At 39.9% G+C, this 18241-nt stretch overlaps 1 protein-coding gene across 2 annotated transcripts in view; it reads right to left on the reverse strand.

The window, feature by feature from the left end:
• Positions 1-18241, reverse strand: part of ASTN2 (astrotactin 2) — a 479279-nt gene that overhangs the window by 219066 nt on the left and 241972 nt on the right. For both annotated transcript variants that reach the window (XM_058159180.1, XM_058159179.1), the window contains exon 7: positions 13985-14152. In XM_058159180.1, coding sequence (XP_058015163.1) covers positions 13985-14152 — 168 coding nt within the window. The remainder of the gene's footprint in view (positions 1-13984; positions 14153-18241) is intronic.

The raw sequence follows: 18241 nt of genomic DNA on the forward strand, positions 1-18241 counted from the left end.
CATCAGTGCTAGAAGGGAGTGGGGTTAATAAGAGAAATAAGAGCAAAGCAAACCCTCTCCAGCAGGCAACACCCAGATAAGGAAGGATTAACACCGAACAAACAATCAAGCAGAAAACAATGGCCGAATCAAGGAATCACCCAGGAGAAACTGCCATCACTCCAACACTGGCAGGGGAAGTTACTGTATATAAGCAGAGAGTAAACTCCAATTCCTTCTAGGACTGATGATGTTCCCTAGTTGGGTCATGAAACATCGGCAAGAAAACAACCAAGCTCAGAGAGCATTAAAAAACCCATAGTCGCCGTCCTCCTCCTCCTCCAAATCCACATCCACATTCAAATCCCCTTCTATCACTGATGATGTTATCTAGTTGGGTAATAAAATGTCTGCAAGAGAAACAACCAAGCTCAGAGAACATCAAGGACCCCACAGTCCTCCTCTTCCTCCTCCTTCTCCTCCTCCTCCTCTTCCTCCTCCCCTATTTTCCTACTCTCCCCAAATGATGTTACCCAGTTGGGTCATGAAATGTCTGCAAGAAAACCACCCAGTTCAAGAAGCACCAAGGATCCCACAGTCGTCATCCTCCTCCTCCTCCTCCTCCTCCTCTTCCTCTTCCTCCTCCTCCCCTATTTTCCTGCTCTCCCCAAATGGTGTTACCCAGTTGGGTCATGAAATGTCTGCAAGAAAACAGCCAAGCTCATTGAACGTCAAGGACCCCATAGTCCTCCTCTTCTTCTTTCTCCTCCTCCTCCTCCTCCTCCTCCTCCTCCTCCTCCTCCTCCTCCTCCTCCTCCTCCTCTTCCTCCTCCTCCTCCTCCACCTCCCCTATTTTCCTGCTCTCCCCAAATGATGTTATCCAGTTGGGTCATGAAACGTCTGCAAGAAAACAACCAAGCTCATTGAACGTCAAGGACCCCATAGTCCTCCTCTTCTTCCTTCTCCTCCTCCTCCTCCTCCTCCTCCTCCTCCTCCTCCTCCTCCACCTCCCCTATTTTCCTGCTCTCCCCAAATGATGTTATCCAGTTGGGTCATGAAACGTCTGCAAGAAAACAGCCAAGCTCATTGAATGTCAAGGACCCCATAGTCCTCCTCTTCTTCCTTCTTCTCCTCCTCCTCTTCCTCTTCCTCCTCCTCCTCCTCCTCCTCCTCCTCCTCCTCCTCCTCCTCCTCCTCCACCTCCCCTATTTTCCTGCTCTCCACAAATGATGTTACCTAGCTGGGTCATGAAATGTCTGCAAGAAAAAACCACCCAGCTCAGGAAGCACCGAGGACCCCCCAGTTCAACCCCGAGCTACAAATATTCCTTTCTATTGATATTCATCTCGATCTATTCACGTCCGCATATTAATAGGGTTTTCAGTTCCTTCAAACAAAAGGTCTGGAGCTGAAAGTTGGAAATAAATAACAAGGCTGTAAATAAGGCCGGTGACAAAAGCCAAGCTAAAAATCAGGAAAAGATGGGAAATCAATGCATCTCACAAAAAACGTGGAAAAGGAAAGGAACACATTTCATTTCTGCAGTGTGTACATGGAGGGACGCGAGTGCAAACTCCATCAATTACAAACGTGCACAGAGGAGGAGGGGGGAAGCTGATGCTTCTCATCGTAGTAATATACATCCAAAGAAATGAATATGCCTATTTGTAGCAACCATCAAGAGATTCTATTCTATTCTATTCTATTCTATTCTATTCTATTCTATTCTATTCTATTCTATTCTATTCTATTCTATTCTATTCTATTCCATTCCATTCCATTCCATTCCATTCCATTCCATTCCATTACACATATTCTATTCTATTCTATTCTATTCTATTCTATTCTATTCTATTCTACCCTATCCCGTCCCTCTGTTCTGTTCTGTTTTGTTCCGTTCTTATTCCTTGTTCTGTTCTGTTCTGCTGTGCTGTGCTCTGCTCTGCTCTACTCGACCCCATCCCATCCCATCCCATCCCATCCCATCCCATTGTTCTGTTCTGTTCTGTTCTGTTCTGTTCCGTTCCTATTCTATTCTATTCTATTCTATTCTATTCTATTCTATTCTACCCCATCGTATTGCATTGCATCGCATCCCATCCCATCCTTCTGTTCTATTCTGTTCTGTTCTGTTCTGTTCTGCTCTCCTCTGCTCTGCTCTGTTCTACTCTACCCCACTGCATCCCATCCCAACCCAACCCATCCCATCCCATTCCACTGTTCTGTTCTGTTCCTATTCCCTATTCTATTCTATTCTACTCTACTCTATCCCATCGCATCGCATCCCATCCCATCCCATCCTTCTGATCTATTCTGTTCCGTTCCTATTCCCTATTCCCTATTCTATTCTATTCTACTCTACTCTATCCCATCGCATCGCATCCCATCCCATCCTTCTGCTCTATTCTGTTCCGTTCCTATTCCCTATCCCATCCCACCCCATCCCACCCCATCCCATCCCATCCCATCCCATCCCATCCCAATTCTCTATTATGTTATGTTGTGTTGTGTTCTATTCTATTCCTCACTAACCCTCTCTCTCTCTACCACATACACAAAACAACTATGCAATGTGTAGCCTCAGGAATTTCCGAGGTCTGTTTCACCTGTTAATAACAGACTGATGCAGCCCTGCATGTTAAATAATTCTTTATCAAAACTAACAAAGATTGCCACCATTTTTTTTTAAAGAAAGAAAAATATGCATTGGCTCCGCTCTGTAAATAAATAATTCACACAGACTTCTTGTGAAGGTAACAGTGATGTAGCGATCGCTGGAGCGAGAAGTTAGAAATTAAAACGATTAAACATTAGGAAAAAAAACAACCCAGACAATCCCTGACTTACAACCACCATGGAGTCCAAAATTTCTGTGGCTAAGTGAGGCCTTCGTTTCAGTGAGTTTTGCCCCCATTTTATGACCATTCCGGCCACAGCGGTTAAGTGACTCACTGCAGTTCTTAACGCGGCTGTTAAGTGAATCTGGTCTCCCCATCGACTTTGCTTGTCAGAAGGTCTCAAAAGGGGATCATGTGATCCCTGCACATCATCATGAAGGTGAGTCCGTTGCCAAGCATCCAAAATGGAAATCAGGTGGCCGTGTGGATGCTTCAATGGTCATTGGTGTGAAAAAATAAATAAATAAATAAATAATAATAATTATTATTATTATTATTATTAATTTTATCTGGCTGTAAACCGCCCTGAGTCCTTCGGGAGAAGGGCGGTATACAAATTAAATAATAATAATAATAATAATTATTATTATTATTATTATTATTATTATTATTATTATTATTATTATTATTATTATTATTATTATTATTATTATTATTTAATTTGTATACCGCCCTTCTCCCGAAGGACTCAGGGCGGTTTACAGCCAGATAAAAAATAGCATATAAATTGTATAAATTGTATTTATACAATACAATAAAATCAGAATTAAAAAAACTTATTCAAATTGGCTGATAATTCAAATATAAAATACATAACAACATAAAACCCCATTAAAATCCTAATAAAACCCATTTTATGCCAGTCCCACGCAGAAGAATAGATACGTCTTCAGCTCGCGGCGGTAGGTCCGGAGGTCAGGAAGTTGACGTAAAAAAAAAACCAGACATAAGTTACTTCTTTCAGTGCTCCGGTCACTAAACAGACATGTGCTGAGGGTCAAAAATAGGACATGACGATGGCGTGCACATGACCAAACTGGTAGGGAAGGTAAGTAGATTTCACCCATACATACATACATACATATATATAGTGATAAATTTATATTTACTGACAAAGAAATAAAGGGAGACTAGTATAGATCTATTTCAAGCTATTTAGCTCTCATCAGCTAGTCTGACCCTTCTGGGATTCGAACCTGGGCTTGCTTGCATATTAGGCAGATGTATTAACCTCTAAGCCACAGGTTCTCTATTAACCTCTAAGCCAGATGAAGTTGAGGTTGTCTTTTTATTTATTCATTTATTTACAAGAAGCAATGGGTGGAAACCGACCAAGGAGAGAAGCAATTTAGAACTAAGGAGAAATTTCCTGACAGTGAGAACAATTCATCAGTGGAACAACTTGCCTCCAGAAGTTGTGAATGCTCCAACGCTGCAATCTTTTAAGAAGATGTTGGATAACCATTTGTCTGAAATGGTGTAGGGTTTCCTGCCTAAGTAGGGGGTTGGACTAGAAGACCTCCAAGGTCCCTTCCAACTCTGTTATTCTGTTCTGTTCTGTTCCATCTGTTCCATTCCATATTCTGTTCTGTACTGTACTGTACTGTTCTGTTCTGTTCTGTTCTGTTCTGTTCTGTTCTGTTCTGTTCTGTTCTGTTCTGCTCTGCTCTGCTCTGTTCTGTTCTATTCTATTCTATTCTATTCTATTCTATTCTATTCTATCCTATTCTATTCTATTCTACTCTACTCTACTCTACTCTACTGTACTCTATTCTGTTATTTATTTATTTTTATTTTAGGAAATTTATATTGCCGCCTATTCGCACATGGGGACTCCAGGCGGCTTACAGGACTATCAAAACCATAAAATCATATATAAAACCATAAAACCAATAAAAGGGAATAGTCCTATAATAAATATTATAAATCATCTAATAAACGAATACAATAATATAATAAGCCCTCTCCACTGCGGCAACAACACATCACACGAGTCATTTAATGGGCTCCATCTCGCTCTGCGTCATGGGGGTTGGGGGTGGGAGAGGATAACTCCAGATAGAAGGAAGGGGTGGGTGGGGGAACTAAGACAGGCTAACGACATGCAAAATTGCAACCGCTGTTTCATAAAATATTCACCGTCTTGAACGCGTCTTGATATTAAAAGATTATTCCTCAGGGAGACACCCGAGACCTGATTTACGAGCTGCTAGGAGGCCGCTAACTTTCTGATTCATGATGCCAGGCTTCCAAAGGTAACCTTTCCAGCAAGGGAAATAGGGGTGTGTTGGGGAGGTGGGATTTGGGGATGGGGGGCAGGCAGGAGGAAAGGAGGAACCAGGGAAGGAATGACTTGGCAGGAAGGCATCCCTCTTGCCTTGGGGAGGAAGAGAGGGATGTGGAAGAGGGGCAGCCCTGGGCTGCGTCCTCCATTTGTTTTTAGGAAAAGGGTTTTGCCAGCCGAAGCGGCCCCTTAATAAGTCATTTCTTCCCTCCCGAGTTTTTATCTGCCTGGGTCATTAATCCCTCACACTTACAGAATAACAAATATATGTTCTACAAATCAGCCAGACGGTGGGGAGAAAAAAAGAAAAGAAAAAAGAAAACACCCAGACTGGAGAAGAGCAGAGAAGGGAGCATCCTTGTGAGATGTAAAGATGTTACTGTTGTTATTCGTTGGCTCATTAGTGGATTAATTAATGGTGGTGTTTTACTTCCACATTGGCAGAACCTGGAGTTTCCCTGCATTTTAAATCCTCCTCCTCCTCCTCCCCTTCTCCATCTCATTACCTTCTCCATCTCCTCTTCCTCTCTCTCCTCCTCCTCCCTCTCTTCTTCCTCCTCCTCCATGTTTTTGTCCTCCTTCTCCTCCCCTTCTCCATCTCCTCCATCTCCTCATCATCATCCATCTCCTTCTTCTCCTCCTCCATCTCCTCCTCACATTTCATTGCTCAACTAGGTAGCATCATCATTGCTAGGAGGAAGTGAGGTTTGATCTCCCTCTTTTAGCACAGATGATGTTACCTAGATGGGTAATAAAATGTCTGCAAGAAAATCACCAAGCTCAGAGAGCACCAAGGACCACACACAGCCCTCCTCCTCCTCCTCCTCCTCCTCCTCCTCCTCCTCCTCCTCCTCCTCCTCCTCCTCCTCCTTTGCTTAAATAATGGATTTCAAAATAGGTTTGTAAGACTTCATAGTGCAGAAAACACAGATGACCTTCACTAACCCACAAAGAACATCTGCATTTTAACAGGCACCCAGAAGTGTTGTGATTCCTTGTAACTAACTAATAAGCAACAGGCATTAGAACCTAACGTTCAATGTTAGGTTCCATTGCAACATCAAGACTTATGATTCTTAACACATTTCCATTCCTCCATAGTGTAGGATGTCTGAACTTTAGTTCCAGAGCTCACTAGTTAAGCAAGGTTAGGTCCTAGCAGAGAGGAAGCAGTTCTATATCCATGAAAATATGTAATACGTAAAAGGTTAGGGACACTGATATTCAGAAGAGTAGAGTAGAGTAGAGTAAGGTAGGGTAGGGTAGGGTAGAAATAACAGAAATAGAAATAGGAGTAGAGTAGGGTAGGGTAGGGTAACGTAGGGTAGGGTAAGGTAGGGTAGGGTAGGGTAGAATAGAAATAATAGAAATAGAAATAGGAGTAGAGTAGGGTAGGGTATAGTAGAGTAGGATAGAGTAGATAGGGTAAGGTAGGGTAGGGTAGGGTATAGAGTAGGGTAGGGTAGGGTAGAATAGAAATAATAGAAATAGAAATAGGAGTAGAGTAGGGTAGGGTATAGTAGAGTAGGATAGAGTAGATAGGGTAAGGTAGGGTAGGGTAGGGTATAGAGTAGGGTAGGGTAGGGTAGAATAGAAATAATAGAAATAGAAATAGGAGTAGGGTAGGGTAGGGTAGAATAGAAATAATAGAAATAGAAATAGAGTAGAGTAGAGTAGGGTAGGGTAGAATAGAAATAGAAATAACAGAAATAGAAATAGAAACCGAATACTTTATTTTGCCCTGTGTGAATAGACACACAATGAATTTGTCCCCAGTGCAGAAATACAGGCCAGGTACTCCAGAGTGAAAACTGCAAGCCAAGGTTTGAAGACGGCTGTTATTTCCATCTCAACCTAGCAATTAATTCTGCAAGCATTTTAAGTTCACATCATCCTAAGTGGGGCTTTTCCACTTGACTTTGCTGATTAAGCCACAATCGGCTGGCTTCGTGGGGGGTCACACACGGCTATAAATCATGGCTTGCAAAAACACAACGGTTGAGTTCACACCATCCGTTTGTTCAACCCCGGGTTGTCCCGGCTCTGAGCCTGTTTTAAGACAGCTTTCTAAACAAGCAGATGTTTAGCAACAGGAAGAAGGATGCTATGGATGCTATGGATGCTATGCTAGTCCCAACCGGTTTGCACAACCTTGCACGCCCCTCTTGGTTGTGCAAACAACACACGCAGCTTGATTCTGTTAGAAGGAGTTTTTGTTTTCGGGAAGCTGAGGTCTTTCTCCCTGCGTTTTGACCTTCTGCTGGCAATTATCCGAGAAAGGCAGCTCCGAGCAATCTGTTCAGGCCCGAGCCTACATTACTGTTGGAATGGGGCCAAGTCCAGTTCCCAGCATCAGGGATTTTTATCAGAGGTCACCCCACTGCAGATGTGCTGGGAGTGTGGGTGGGTGGGAGGTGGGAGAGAAAGGGAGAGGCGGGCTGAGTGTGATCTCGAAGACCAGCATCTTTTCAGGATCTTGGGAAGAGCCGCGGTGGCACAGTGGTTAGAATGCTATATTGCAGGCTAACTCTGCCAACTGTCAGCAGTTTGATTCTCATTGACTCAAGGTTGACTCAGCCTTCCATCCTTCCGAGATTGGTAGGCAAAATGCTGACTCTGAAAACCACTTAGAGAGGGCTGTAAAGCACGGTATAGAGGCATATAAGTCTATTGCTATTCCTTCCTTCCTTCCTTCTTTCCCTTCCTTCCTTCCTTCCTTCCTTCCTTCCTCTCTTGCCATGGTGGCACAGTGGTTAGAATGCAGTATTGCAGGTTAATTCTGCCCATTGCTGGTAGTAACAAATTTTACATTTCACCCCTGCTTCTAACTAACCAGTTTCTTTCGTCGGCTGCATAGATTTTCCATTGGGTGAAGGCAGTGGTAGGATTCAAGTAATTTAACAACCTGTTCTCTTCCCTAATAATTTCTCCCAACAACCAGTTTGCCAAACTGCTCAGAAAGTTAACAACCGGTTCTCCCGAAGTGGTGCGAACTGGTTGAATCCCACCACTGGATGGTGAAGGTCTGGGTTATTCCCAGGCCATTCCAGCAATGGAATAGGATTATCTTGAAACTCCTCCCAAAATAAAGTGGTGTTATTAGCCATCAAACCTCAAAAATAAACTTTCCCCAAAAGGTTTCCACAATTTTGGCCACTACTGTATGTCTTTCTGCCTTAATTCTTGGGCCGGGCAATCTTCTCCTTCATTGAGAAGACCAATTGTTTTTTTTTTTTTTTTTTTTTTTTTTTTTTATTGAAAGAGTTTTAAAAAAAACAAAAACATTTTCCCCCTTTTTTCCCCCTCCCTCCCAAAAAAAAAGACAAAACAAAACACCCCCCTCCCTCCCCCACCCCCGGCTTCCCGGGTCAATCACAAGGTAAAGTCCAATCCAAATAACCACATCCAAAGCTTTTCGTCTCCCAACCCCCTCCCCATTACATAAAATAACTTTCTAATTATTCAAAGGCAATCTGATATTTCTTAATCTGATATCTGTTTTGTAGATAATCAATCCATTTTTTCCATTCAATTAAATATCTTTCCTGCGTATTGTCTTTTAAAAACGCTGAGATTTTAGCCATCTCAGCCAAGTTAATAACTTTCAATATCCATTCTTCTATTGTAGGTATCTCTTCTTTCTTCCAGTATTGTCCAATCAACAGTCTTGCTGCTGTTATTAAGTTCAAAATCAGTTTAGTCTCAATCCCTGTACAATCCATTATAATTCCCAAAAGGAAAAATTGTGGCAGGAACTTTATCTTCTTCTTCAGTACATTTTGAATAATCCACCAAATTCTTATCCAAAAGACCTTAATTTTCTTGCAAGTCCACCAAATATGAAAATATGTAGCATCATCACAATCACACCTCCAACATTTCGCTTGGATATTAGGATACATACATGATAATTTTTTGGGATCTAAATGCCATCTATAAAACATCTTATAAAAATTTTCCCTTAAATTCTGTGCTTGTGTAAACTTAACATTTCTAACCCAAATTTTCTCCCATGTTTCCAACATTATTGGTTCCTGAATATTCTGTGCCCATTTTATCATACAATCCTTTACCAAATCCTTTTCGAATCTATTTCAAGCAACACATTATACAATCTCTTTATATGCTCCTGGGTCTGATTTCTAATTTGCTTTATTAAATTTTCCTCCTTTGCATTATACCAATTTTTTGATCTTCTTTCCATCTAGCACTTATTTGCCCATATTGAAACCAAGTATAATTCCTCCCTTCTTCATTTAATACCTGTAATGATTTTAATTGCAATCTACCTCCTTCAGCATACAAAAGTTCTTTATATGTAATCATTTCCTGTTTCTGTTCTATATTTATATTCTCTATTGCATGTCTAGGGCTCGCCATATAGGAATCTTATAATCTAATTTATAGGAATATTTATTCCAGACCATAAAGAGCACTTCTCAACACATGATTCTTAAAAGCCCTATCCACTTTTTGCCATAAAATAAGTACGCATGCCATCCATATAACAAGTCATAACCTTCTATATTCAAAATTCTTTCCTCTGTTAAGTTAAACCAGTCACTTATTACTGAGAGGGTTACTGCTTCATAATATAGTTTAAAATTAGGCATTCTTAAACCACCTCTTTCCCGTGAATGCTGTATTATTTTCATTTTAACCTCGCCTTTTACCCTGCCATATAAATTTATTAATCCCACTCTGCCAATCTTCCAAATTTTTATCCTTTTTAATTATAGGTATCATCTGGAACAGAAACAAAAATCTAGGTAACACATTCATTTTAATAGCATAATCCTTCCCAATAGGGATAACTGCAATTTCTTCCAGCCATTCATATCATTCTGAACTTTTTCGCATAGGAAGTCATAATTATTCTTATAAAGTTTCTTGTTCGATGAGCTAATATAGACCCTAAATATTTAACCTTTTTTACTACCTCAATTCCTGTCATTTCCTCTAGTTTTTGTTTCTGTTGTATAGACATATTTTTAATTATCACTTTTGTTTTTTTCTGATTTATTTTAAATCCTGATACCTTTCCATATTTATCAATTACTTCCAACAAAAATCTACTTGAATTTATAGGATTCATTAACGTAACCACTACATCATCTGCAAAAGCTCTAACTTTGTACTCATATTGTCTAATCTTAATTCCTCTATTTTCATTAATTCTCGTATTTTATCTAATAATGGTTCCAGAGTCAAAACAAACAATAATGGTGATAAGGACATCCCTGTCTTGTTCCTTCGCAATCTTAATAACTTCTGTCAAACTACCATTTACTATAATCTGTGCTGTTTGCTCTCCATAAATCGCTTTAATTATTCTAATAAAACAGTCTCCAAATTGCATTTTCTCTATTAATTTAAATAAAAAATCCCAATGCAATCGATCAAAGGCTTTCTCTGCATCCAAAAAAATAAGTGCCGCTGAAGTATTCTTCTTTTCCAAATATTCCAATATATTAATAATCTGTCTAACATTATTCCTCATCTGCCTCCCTTTTATAAAACCAGATTGATCAGTATGAATTCTTTGTTGTAAAACTAACATTAATCTATTTGCTATTATTTTACAAAATCTTATAATCATTATTTAAAAGTGAAATCGGCCTATAGTTACCAGGTTTAGAGCAGTCTTGCTCCTCTTTGGTATCAGTGAAATAAAAGATGTTTTCCATGACGGGGTATTCCCACTCTAATTGTATCTGATTAAATAATTCTTTAAGTGGGCCTAATATTTCATCCTGTGTTTTTATAATAAGTTGCTGTAAGACCATCTGTACCAGGGTTTTCCCATTTTAATTGTTTAATTGCCTCCACTATTTCTCCAGTAGCTATCGGCGGTTCAGCTCCTCCCTCTGTTCTAATGTTAGAATATTCACCTTATAATCTTTCAAATAATCATAAATATCCCTATCAATATTTTGTCTTTTGCATATAGTGCAGTATAAAATTCTGAGAATGCTTTTTAATTTTATCCTGTTGATATGTCTCTTTACCTTTATATTCTATTTTTTGTATGACACGTGCTTTCTGTTTCTTCCTTAAATTATATGCCAACCATCTCCCAGGTTTATTTGCATTACAAAAGTATTATGTTTAGCATATTGTATATTCGTTGCCACCTGGTCTGCCATTAACATATTAAATTGACTCTGTAATATTTTTATAGCCTCTTTAAGTTTATGATCTTGTGGGTTTTGAATTAATAACTGTTGCTTCCTTTGAATTTCTTCTTCCAAATATCTACGCTGCTTTTGTTTATTATTCCTTTGCCTGTTGTCCAAATAAAATCAATATCCTCTAATAAACGCTTTGCTCGCTTCCCACACAGTTCCTATAGGTGTCCCTTTGTACATATTAAAATCAAAAAATTCTTTTAACTGTTTCTTACAATAAGTTACATTATCCTCATATCTAAACAGATTTTCATTCAACCTCCATGTTCTACCACCTTTTTTCCCTTGTAATAATTCCATCCATACTGGGCTATGGTCAGTTAAACACCTCGAAATATCTTCGTTTTCTTCACCCTAGAAAGCAAGTCATTAGAAATTAAAATAAAATCAATGCGTGAAAAAGATTGATGCCTATCAGAAAAAAAAGTAAAATCTCTCTCATCTGGATTCCGTAACCTCCATATATCTCTAAACTCAAAGTCTTCCATCATTTCAAAAAAAGATTTTGGTAATTTTGCATGTATAGGTATCTTCTTGGAGGAAGTTCTCTTTCTTGTATCAATTACTCCATTCCAGTCTCCTAATAAAATAAACGAACTATAATCCCAGAGGGTCAACCTCTCATGTAACATTTTGTAAAACTTTTCTTGTTGCTGATTAGGTGCGTAAATACCTATCAACAAAGTCTTTTTTGCATCTATCACCAGTTCAATAGCAATAAATCTTCCTTGAATATCTGCCTCAATTAGCTTAGCTGGTATATCCTTCCTGATATATACAACAATTCCATGCTTCTTTTCCAAAGCTGATGCAACAAAATGGTTACCCAATTTTGAATTAATTAAATATTTTTGGTCTGATAATTTTATATGTGTCTCTTGCAAACAAATCACATCATTTTTAAATTGTTTCAAGTAGTGAAATATTTTCCTTCTTTTCTGAGCTGAATTCAAGCCATTAACATTCCATGACAAGATTCTATTTGCCATTACTGGCCTCCTGAAGCTTTGAAGCAGACAACGGAAGCTCCTCCTCCGGTATCTTCCGTCTAGCTCCCTCCACAGCTTCCATAATGGGATCCTGACTTTTACTTTGAGACTGTTGCTCTTCTTTACGCTTAAGGGCTCCTCTTGTCACCCTTTGCTCTTGTGGTTCCTCTAATACTGGCAGCAATAAAGGCTCTTGGGTCACCACGCCTTCTTGAGTCTCTTGAAGTTTTTCTATCACTTCTATTTCGACTTTCAAAACTGTAGAAAGAAAATCCTTTGCCTTTAAAACCGTGTCAATTCTATATCTCCTTCCTTGATAGAATAGTGTCAGTCCAACTGGCACCTCCATCTGAATTGAATCTGATGTTTTTAAGTTCTTGTGTAAAATGCAAATTGCTTCCTGTCTCTTAACATCTTTGAAGGAATCTCTTTCAACACCTTCAACTCCTGTTCTCCAATTTTTAAAGTTGTCTGATATGAAACTTGCAGAATTTGATTTCTCATAGTCCTTTTCACAAAATAAACCACAATGTCCCGAGGAAGCTTTCTCTGTCTTGCAATCCAAGAATTAACTCTATATATTTTATCAATTTGGTAAGCTACCTCTTGGGGTCCGCTTCAATAAATTCAGCCAATGCTTCTGATATAATTTTTCTTAAGTCTTCTCACGCTCTTCTCGCATACCACGAATTCTAAGAGCTCCTTCCATAAGTTTATATTGTAATATCACAACCTGATCTTCATTTTGATCCACTTTTTTCTGAACACCTTTCATTTCATCTTCTAAATACTTATTTGACTGAGAGATCTGTTGCATTTCCACTTCCAATCCTTCAATTTTTTACTCAGTCCTTGAACTGCCATAAGAATATCTTCTCTTATTTTTGCATTAAAATTCTCCATCATCTCTTTTGCCTATCTTCAGAAAGTTTTAATTGTTCTTTCAATATTTCCTCAAGACTTGGTTCAGATCCCTTCTTCCAGAAGGCTTTAAAGGTTTAGCTGCCATTCTGTCTTCAAAAGAATCAGGAATTCAAACTTAATAACTCTCCTTCCTCCTTTCAGTATAAAAACTCCGTTTGTAACAATCCACAAGTAACGCTGCTTCATCGTACTAAAAATTTTACTTTCACTTTTAGACGCCATTTTAAAAGTCAATTAATCAAAGACAAAGAAAGGTTTCAAATTTCAAAAGGAGTCGGTACTTGCCGTGCTGATTCTACATCAAAGTTCGAACGCTTGTGAAATTCCGTCTGCTTGGAATATCAATCAATTTAATAAGTTCTCTAGAGCAGAAGCAACATTCCTCTCCTTTTCCTGATAAAAACAGGGGCGTGCTGAAGTTGGAAGGAGTGGAATTCGGTGGGGTCATAAATCCAGGAAAATTCGCTCTTAAGAGCAAACCCCCTGTCAGACCTGCCACTCTTCCACAATTCTGATAATCTCTTTCACCCAGAGATTATGCTAAGCTCAGTGAACAGTGATTTATTTTCTGTTTCACTGACTTTTACAATCTTCTAACACGGAGTGCTCTGTTTGAGCACCCAGCAGGAGGGTGACGTCACTGGAGCCAGCCGAGAAGACCAATTGTTGATGAACAGATAGAACCCAGCTGCTGTGGCCTAGAGATGGAACACTTGCCTCACAATCAGGAGGTTGTGAGTTCGATCCTAGGTAGAGGCAGATGTAGGGTCTCCTACTTGGGCAGGGGGGTTGGACTAGATGACCTGCAAGGTCCCTTCCAACTCTGTTAAATCTGTTGGCTGGGTGGGAAGAGGAGATGTTGTGCTCCGGATTGAATTCAAGGGAAGGAGGTTACAAAAGCTCCATTCAGAAGACCCGAGCTTGCCCGATTGTAGTGCTTACCAGTTTCTTCATCGCAGAGATGCTCGCACGCGTCCGTCGTTCTCTGCCCACAAAGATCACGGATCCATGGCGAGGTGGCATTGATTTGATAATACAGGGAGAGCTTTGCAGGATTCAGCCAGTCGGAGATGTCCAAGTAGCTGCCCTCACTCACCACAAAACTGCTTCCTGCAAGACAAAGATAGAAAGTGAGGCAGGAAAAGATGGATCTTGAACACTGGGCCCTATCTAACAAAATGAAATAACAGCAGCCAGGATTGTATTTGCTAAGAACTGGAAAAATGAGAAATTACCACTACCATTAAGAAAATAATGAAATGTGCAGAAATGAGTAAACTGACATTTGAAATTAGAGAACAGGAAGATAAACAATATTATAAGATATGGGATTTATTTTATCAATGGTTAGAAGGGAAAATAAGTTAAAAAAGATTAGCGTTTCTTACAAAGGAAGAATTATTTGATACAATTGATTTAAAGATGATGGAATAAATGACGTAATAAGACAAAATATCGATTTAGAATAACTTATATGAAAGGAGAGAATAAAATATGATCGTTAATTAAAGGATCAATTGATTAAAATATTTGGATATATACTGGATGATAAAATGTAAGACGAACCAATGATATGCATATGTTGAAATTGCACCAAAGATTTGTAATCAACCCACCGACACATTGTATCTGGATGGAAGATGTTTTTATGTTTGTTTATTTATTTATTTATTCAATTTTTATACCGCCCTTCTCCCGAAGGACTCAGGGCGGTTTACAGCCAGATAAAAAGCAGAGTTACAAAAATTAAGAAATGTTTAAAAAATCTATATTCAATTAAAATAAAAAGTAGTAAAACCATAATAAAAACCCAGCTTTAAAATACGTTAGGCCAGCCCTGCACGATAAAACAAGAAAGTTTTCAGCTCGCGTCGAAAGGTCTGTTTGTTTGTTTTATAACGCTTTTAAAAGAAAAGAAAAGCCTCTGACGGTCAGGCAACTCAGCTGGGATCGCCAGAGGAGCCTTTTAAAAGCATTTTTTCTACAACATCTTTGTTGTTTGTTGTTTGTTTTTTTGTTGTTTGCATTTATATCCCGCCCTTCTCCGAAGACTCAGGGCGGCTTACACTATGTTAAGCAATAGTCTTCATCCATTTTGTATATTATATACAAAGTCAACTTTTATTGCCCCCAACAATCTGGGTCCTCATTTTACCTACCTTATAAAGGATGGAAGGCTGAGTCAACCTTGGGCCTGGTGGGACTTGAACCAAGCAGTAATTGCAGGCAGCTGTGTTAATAACAGACTGTCTTAGCAGTCTGAGCCACCAGAGGCCCTGTCTTTGGTTGAAGAGGTTGTAGAAAAAAATGCTTTTAAAAGTAAAAAAGTAAAAAAAAAAAGTTGGTCACACCCACCCAGTCACATTAGCCCCTCCCCACCAAGCCACGCCCACAGAACCGGTAGTAACAAATTTTTACATTTCACCCCGATATAATCACCAGGAGATGGTGAGTTCTAGTCCTGCCTTAGCCGTAAAAGCAGCTTGGTGAATTTGGGCCAATCAACAGGAGATGGTGAATTCTAGTCCCGCCTTAGTCATGAAAACTGGCTGGGTGAATTTAAGCCAATCACCAGGAGATGGTGAATTCTAGTCCCGCCTTAGTCATGAAAACTGGCTGGGTGAATTTGAGCCAATCACCAGGAGATGGTGAATTCTAGTCCCGCCTTAGTCATGAAAACTGGCTGGGTGAATTTGAGCCAATCACCAGGACACTGTGAGTTCTAGTCCTGTTCACAGGGTTTGTTGAGGAGAAAATAGGAGAAGGAAGGTGTGTTGGAAATATTCACCAGGAGGAGTTATTTGTAAAAAAAAATAATAAAGTTACTGAACAAACTTCATGGTTTAAAAAAACCTTCTTTCACCTTCATCTCCCCCAGAACTCAAACACAACCGCGCAGTATGCACAACAACAAAGATACAATAGTGCAGGAATAGCAGAGCAACTGGAAAGTTGCGAGTTTTGAAGGAACCACCAATTAGCAAGTATTTATATGTATGCTAGTCACAAGACTGGTGACAAATCTCAGCATGATGAATATTTAATTAACACAATGCCTTAAAAGTAGAGTGTTTTTTTTAATGCAGAGTTGACCACAATGTTGAAAAAAAATTAATGATTGCTGTTCTTCACACACACACACACAAACTCACATAGTACATCCATACTGAAATGGCAAAAAAAAAATGTTTTCTCCCATCACTTGGCAATATACATCTTCTAATTAGGCAAATGTGTTTTCAGTTTTCCTTATCTAATATCAGACAGCCAGTGTAATAAGGGTGTGTGTGGGAGGAGGAGATTTTTACAAATGCTTGCATCTTCATTAACCCTGATCTTCAATTACACTGATTATAAGGCTGTTTTCAAATGCTGTGACAGAGATCAGAGCTGAAGTGCAGAGAGGAGGAAAAGAGGGAGGGAGGGAGGGAAGGAAGGAAAGAAGGAAGGAAGGAAAGTGGGAAGGAGATGGCGAAAGGAGGAAGGAAGGAAGGAAAGTGGGAAGGAAAAGAGGCGAAGGAAGAGGGAAGGATGGAGAAAGGGGGAAAGAAGGAAGAAAAGAGGAGGAGGAAGGAAGGAAAAGAGGAGGAGGAAGGAAGGAAAGTGGGAAGGAGATGGCGAAAGGAGGAAGGAAGGAAAGAAAGTGGGAAGGAAAAGAGGAGGAGGAAGAGGTAAGGAAGGAGTTGGAGAAGGTAGGAAGGTGTGAGGGAGGGAGGAAGGAAAGGAGAAAGGGAGAGAGAAAGAAGGGAAGGAAGGAAGGAAGGAAGGAAGGAAGGAAGGAAGGAAGGAAGGAAGGAAGGAAGGAAGGAAGGAAGGAAGGAAGATTGCCAGCCATCCTGCCAGGTTTTTTTTTTTTTATTTGAATTTATATCCCACCCTTCTCCGAAGACTCAGGGCGGCTTACAATGTGTTAAGCAATAGTCTTCATCCATTTGTACATCAAGTCAACTTTTATTGCCCCCAACAATCTGGGTCCTCATTTTACCTACCTTATAAAGGATGGAAGGCTGAGTCAACCTTGGGCCTGGTGGGACTTGAACTTGCAGTAATTGCAAGCAGCTGTTGTTAATAACAGACAGACTTAGTCCGTTGAGCCACCAGAGCAAGCAAATGCTATTGAAACCCACCAAACACCATGAACAGATTTCTCAGTCAAGGAGAAAGAGGACAACTCTGGAAGTTGTCCTTGTGCCAACTTTTTCCCTCTTTGATGAACGGGAGAAGGTTGGCTCCCCAGCCTCATCATTTAGCCCCCTGAGATAAGACCTCCCTACGCTTAACCTTGAAGTGATAGAGAGGAAGGTTAAGTTTTGCTACTGTCCCTCCTGGGAGGAAAAGGCATTTGAGAAGACTGGACTACTCATATCTGAGCCTGCAACCAGTTGATGGGTTGAAATCTGGCCTCCCACATGCAACACCTTGTTCTTCTTTGTTCTTGTGTGTAAGAAGGAGGTGGCTCAAACATCTTTTCGTAGGTTGAAGCGTTTGTTCAGGTGAGGTGGCTGTGACTGAGGCCATTGTAAATGTTTTCTGGTAGACCTCTCATCAGGTTGTGGGGATAAGAGTAGCATATTACAATTAAATCTCCTCCTCCTCCTCTTCCTCCTCCTCCTCCTCCTCCTCCTCCTCCTCCTCCCCTTCTTCTTCTTCTTCTTCTTCTTCTTCTTCTTCTTCTTCTTCTTCTTCTTCTTCTTCTTCTTCTTCTTCTTCTTCTTCTTCTTCTTCTTCTTCTTATTATTATTATTATTATTATTATTATTTTTATTATTATTATTATTATTATTATTATTATTATTCCTCTTCCTCCTCCTCCTCCTCCTCTTTAAGGTTTAATTGTTTAAGGTGGTTAGCTATAACAAAATCTTCTTCTTCTTCTTCTACTACTACTACTACTACTTATTCTCCTCCTCCTCCTCCTCCTCCTTCCTCCTCCTTCCTCCTCCTCCTCCCTCTTCTTCCTCCTCCTCCTTTCTCCTCCTCCTCTTCTTCCTTCTCCTCTTCCTCCTCCTTCCTCCTTGTCCCCCTTCCCTCTTCTTGTTCTCCTTCCCCTCTTTCCACTCTCCCTTTTTTCCTTCCCCTTCCCCTTCCCTTCCCCTCCACCTCCACTCCTTCTCCTTCCACTTCCCCCCTCCTCCTCCTCTTCCTCCGACATCGTCATCGTCATCATCATCACCATCATTTATCATTACTCTTCTCCTT

The sequence above is a fragment of the Ahaetulla prasina genome, chromosome 16 (assembly GCF_028640845.1).
Source record: "Ahaetulla prasina isolate Xishuangbanna chromosome 16, ASM2864084v1, whole genome shotgun sequence".
In the NCBI taxonomy this organism is placed as follows: Eukaryota; Metazoa; Chordata; class Lepidosauria; order Squamata; family Colubridae; genus Ahaetulla; species Ahaetulla prasina.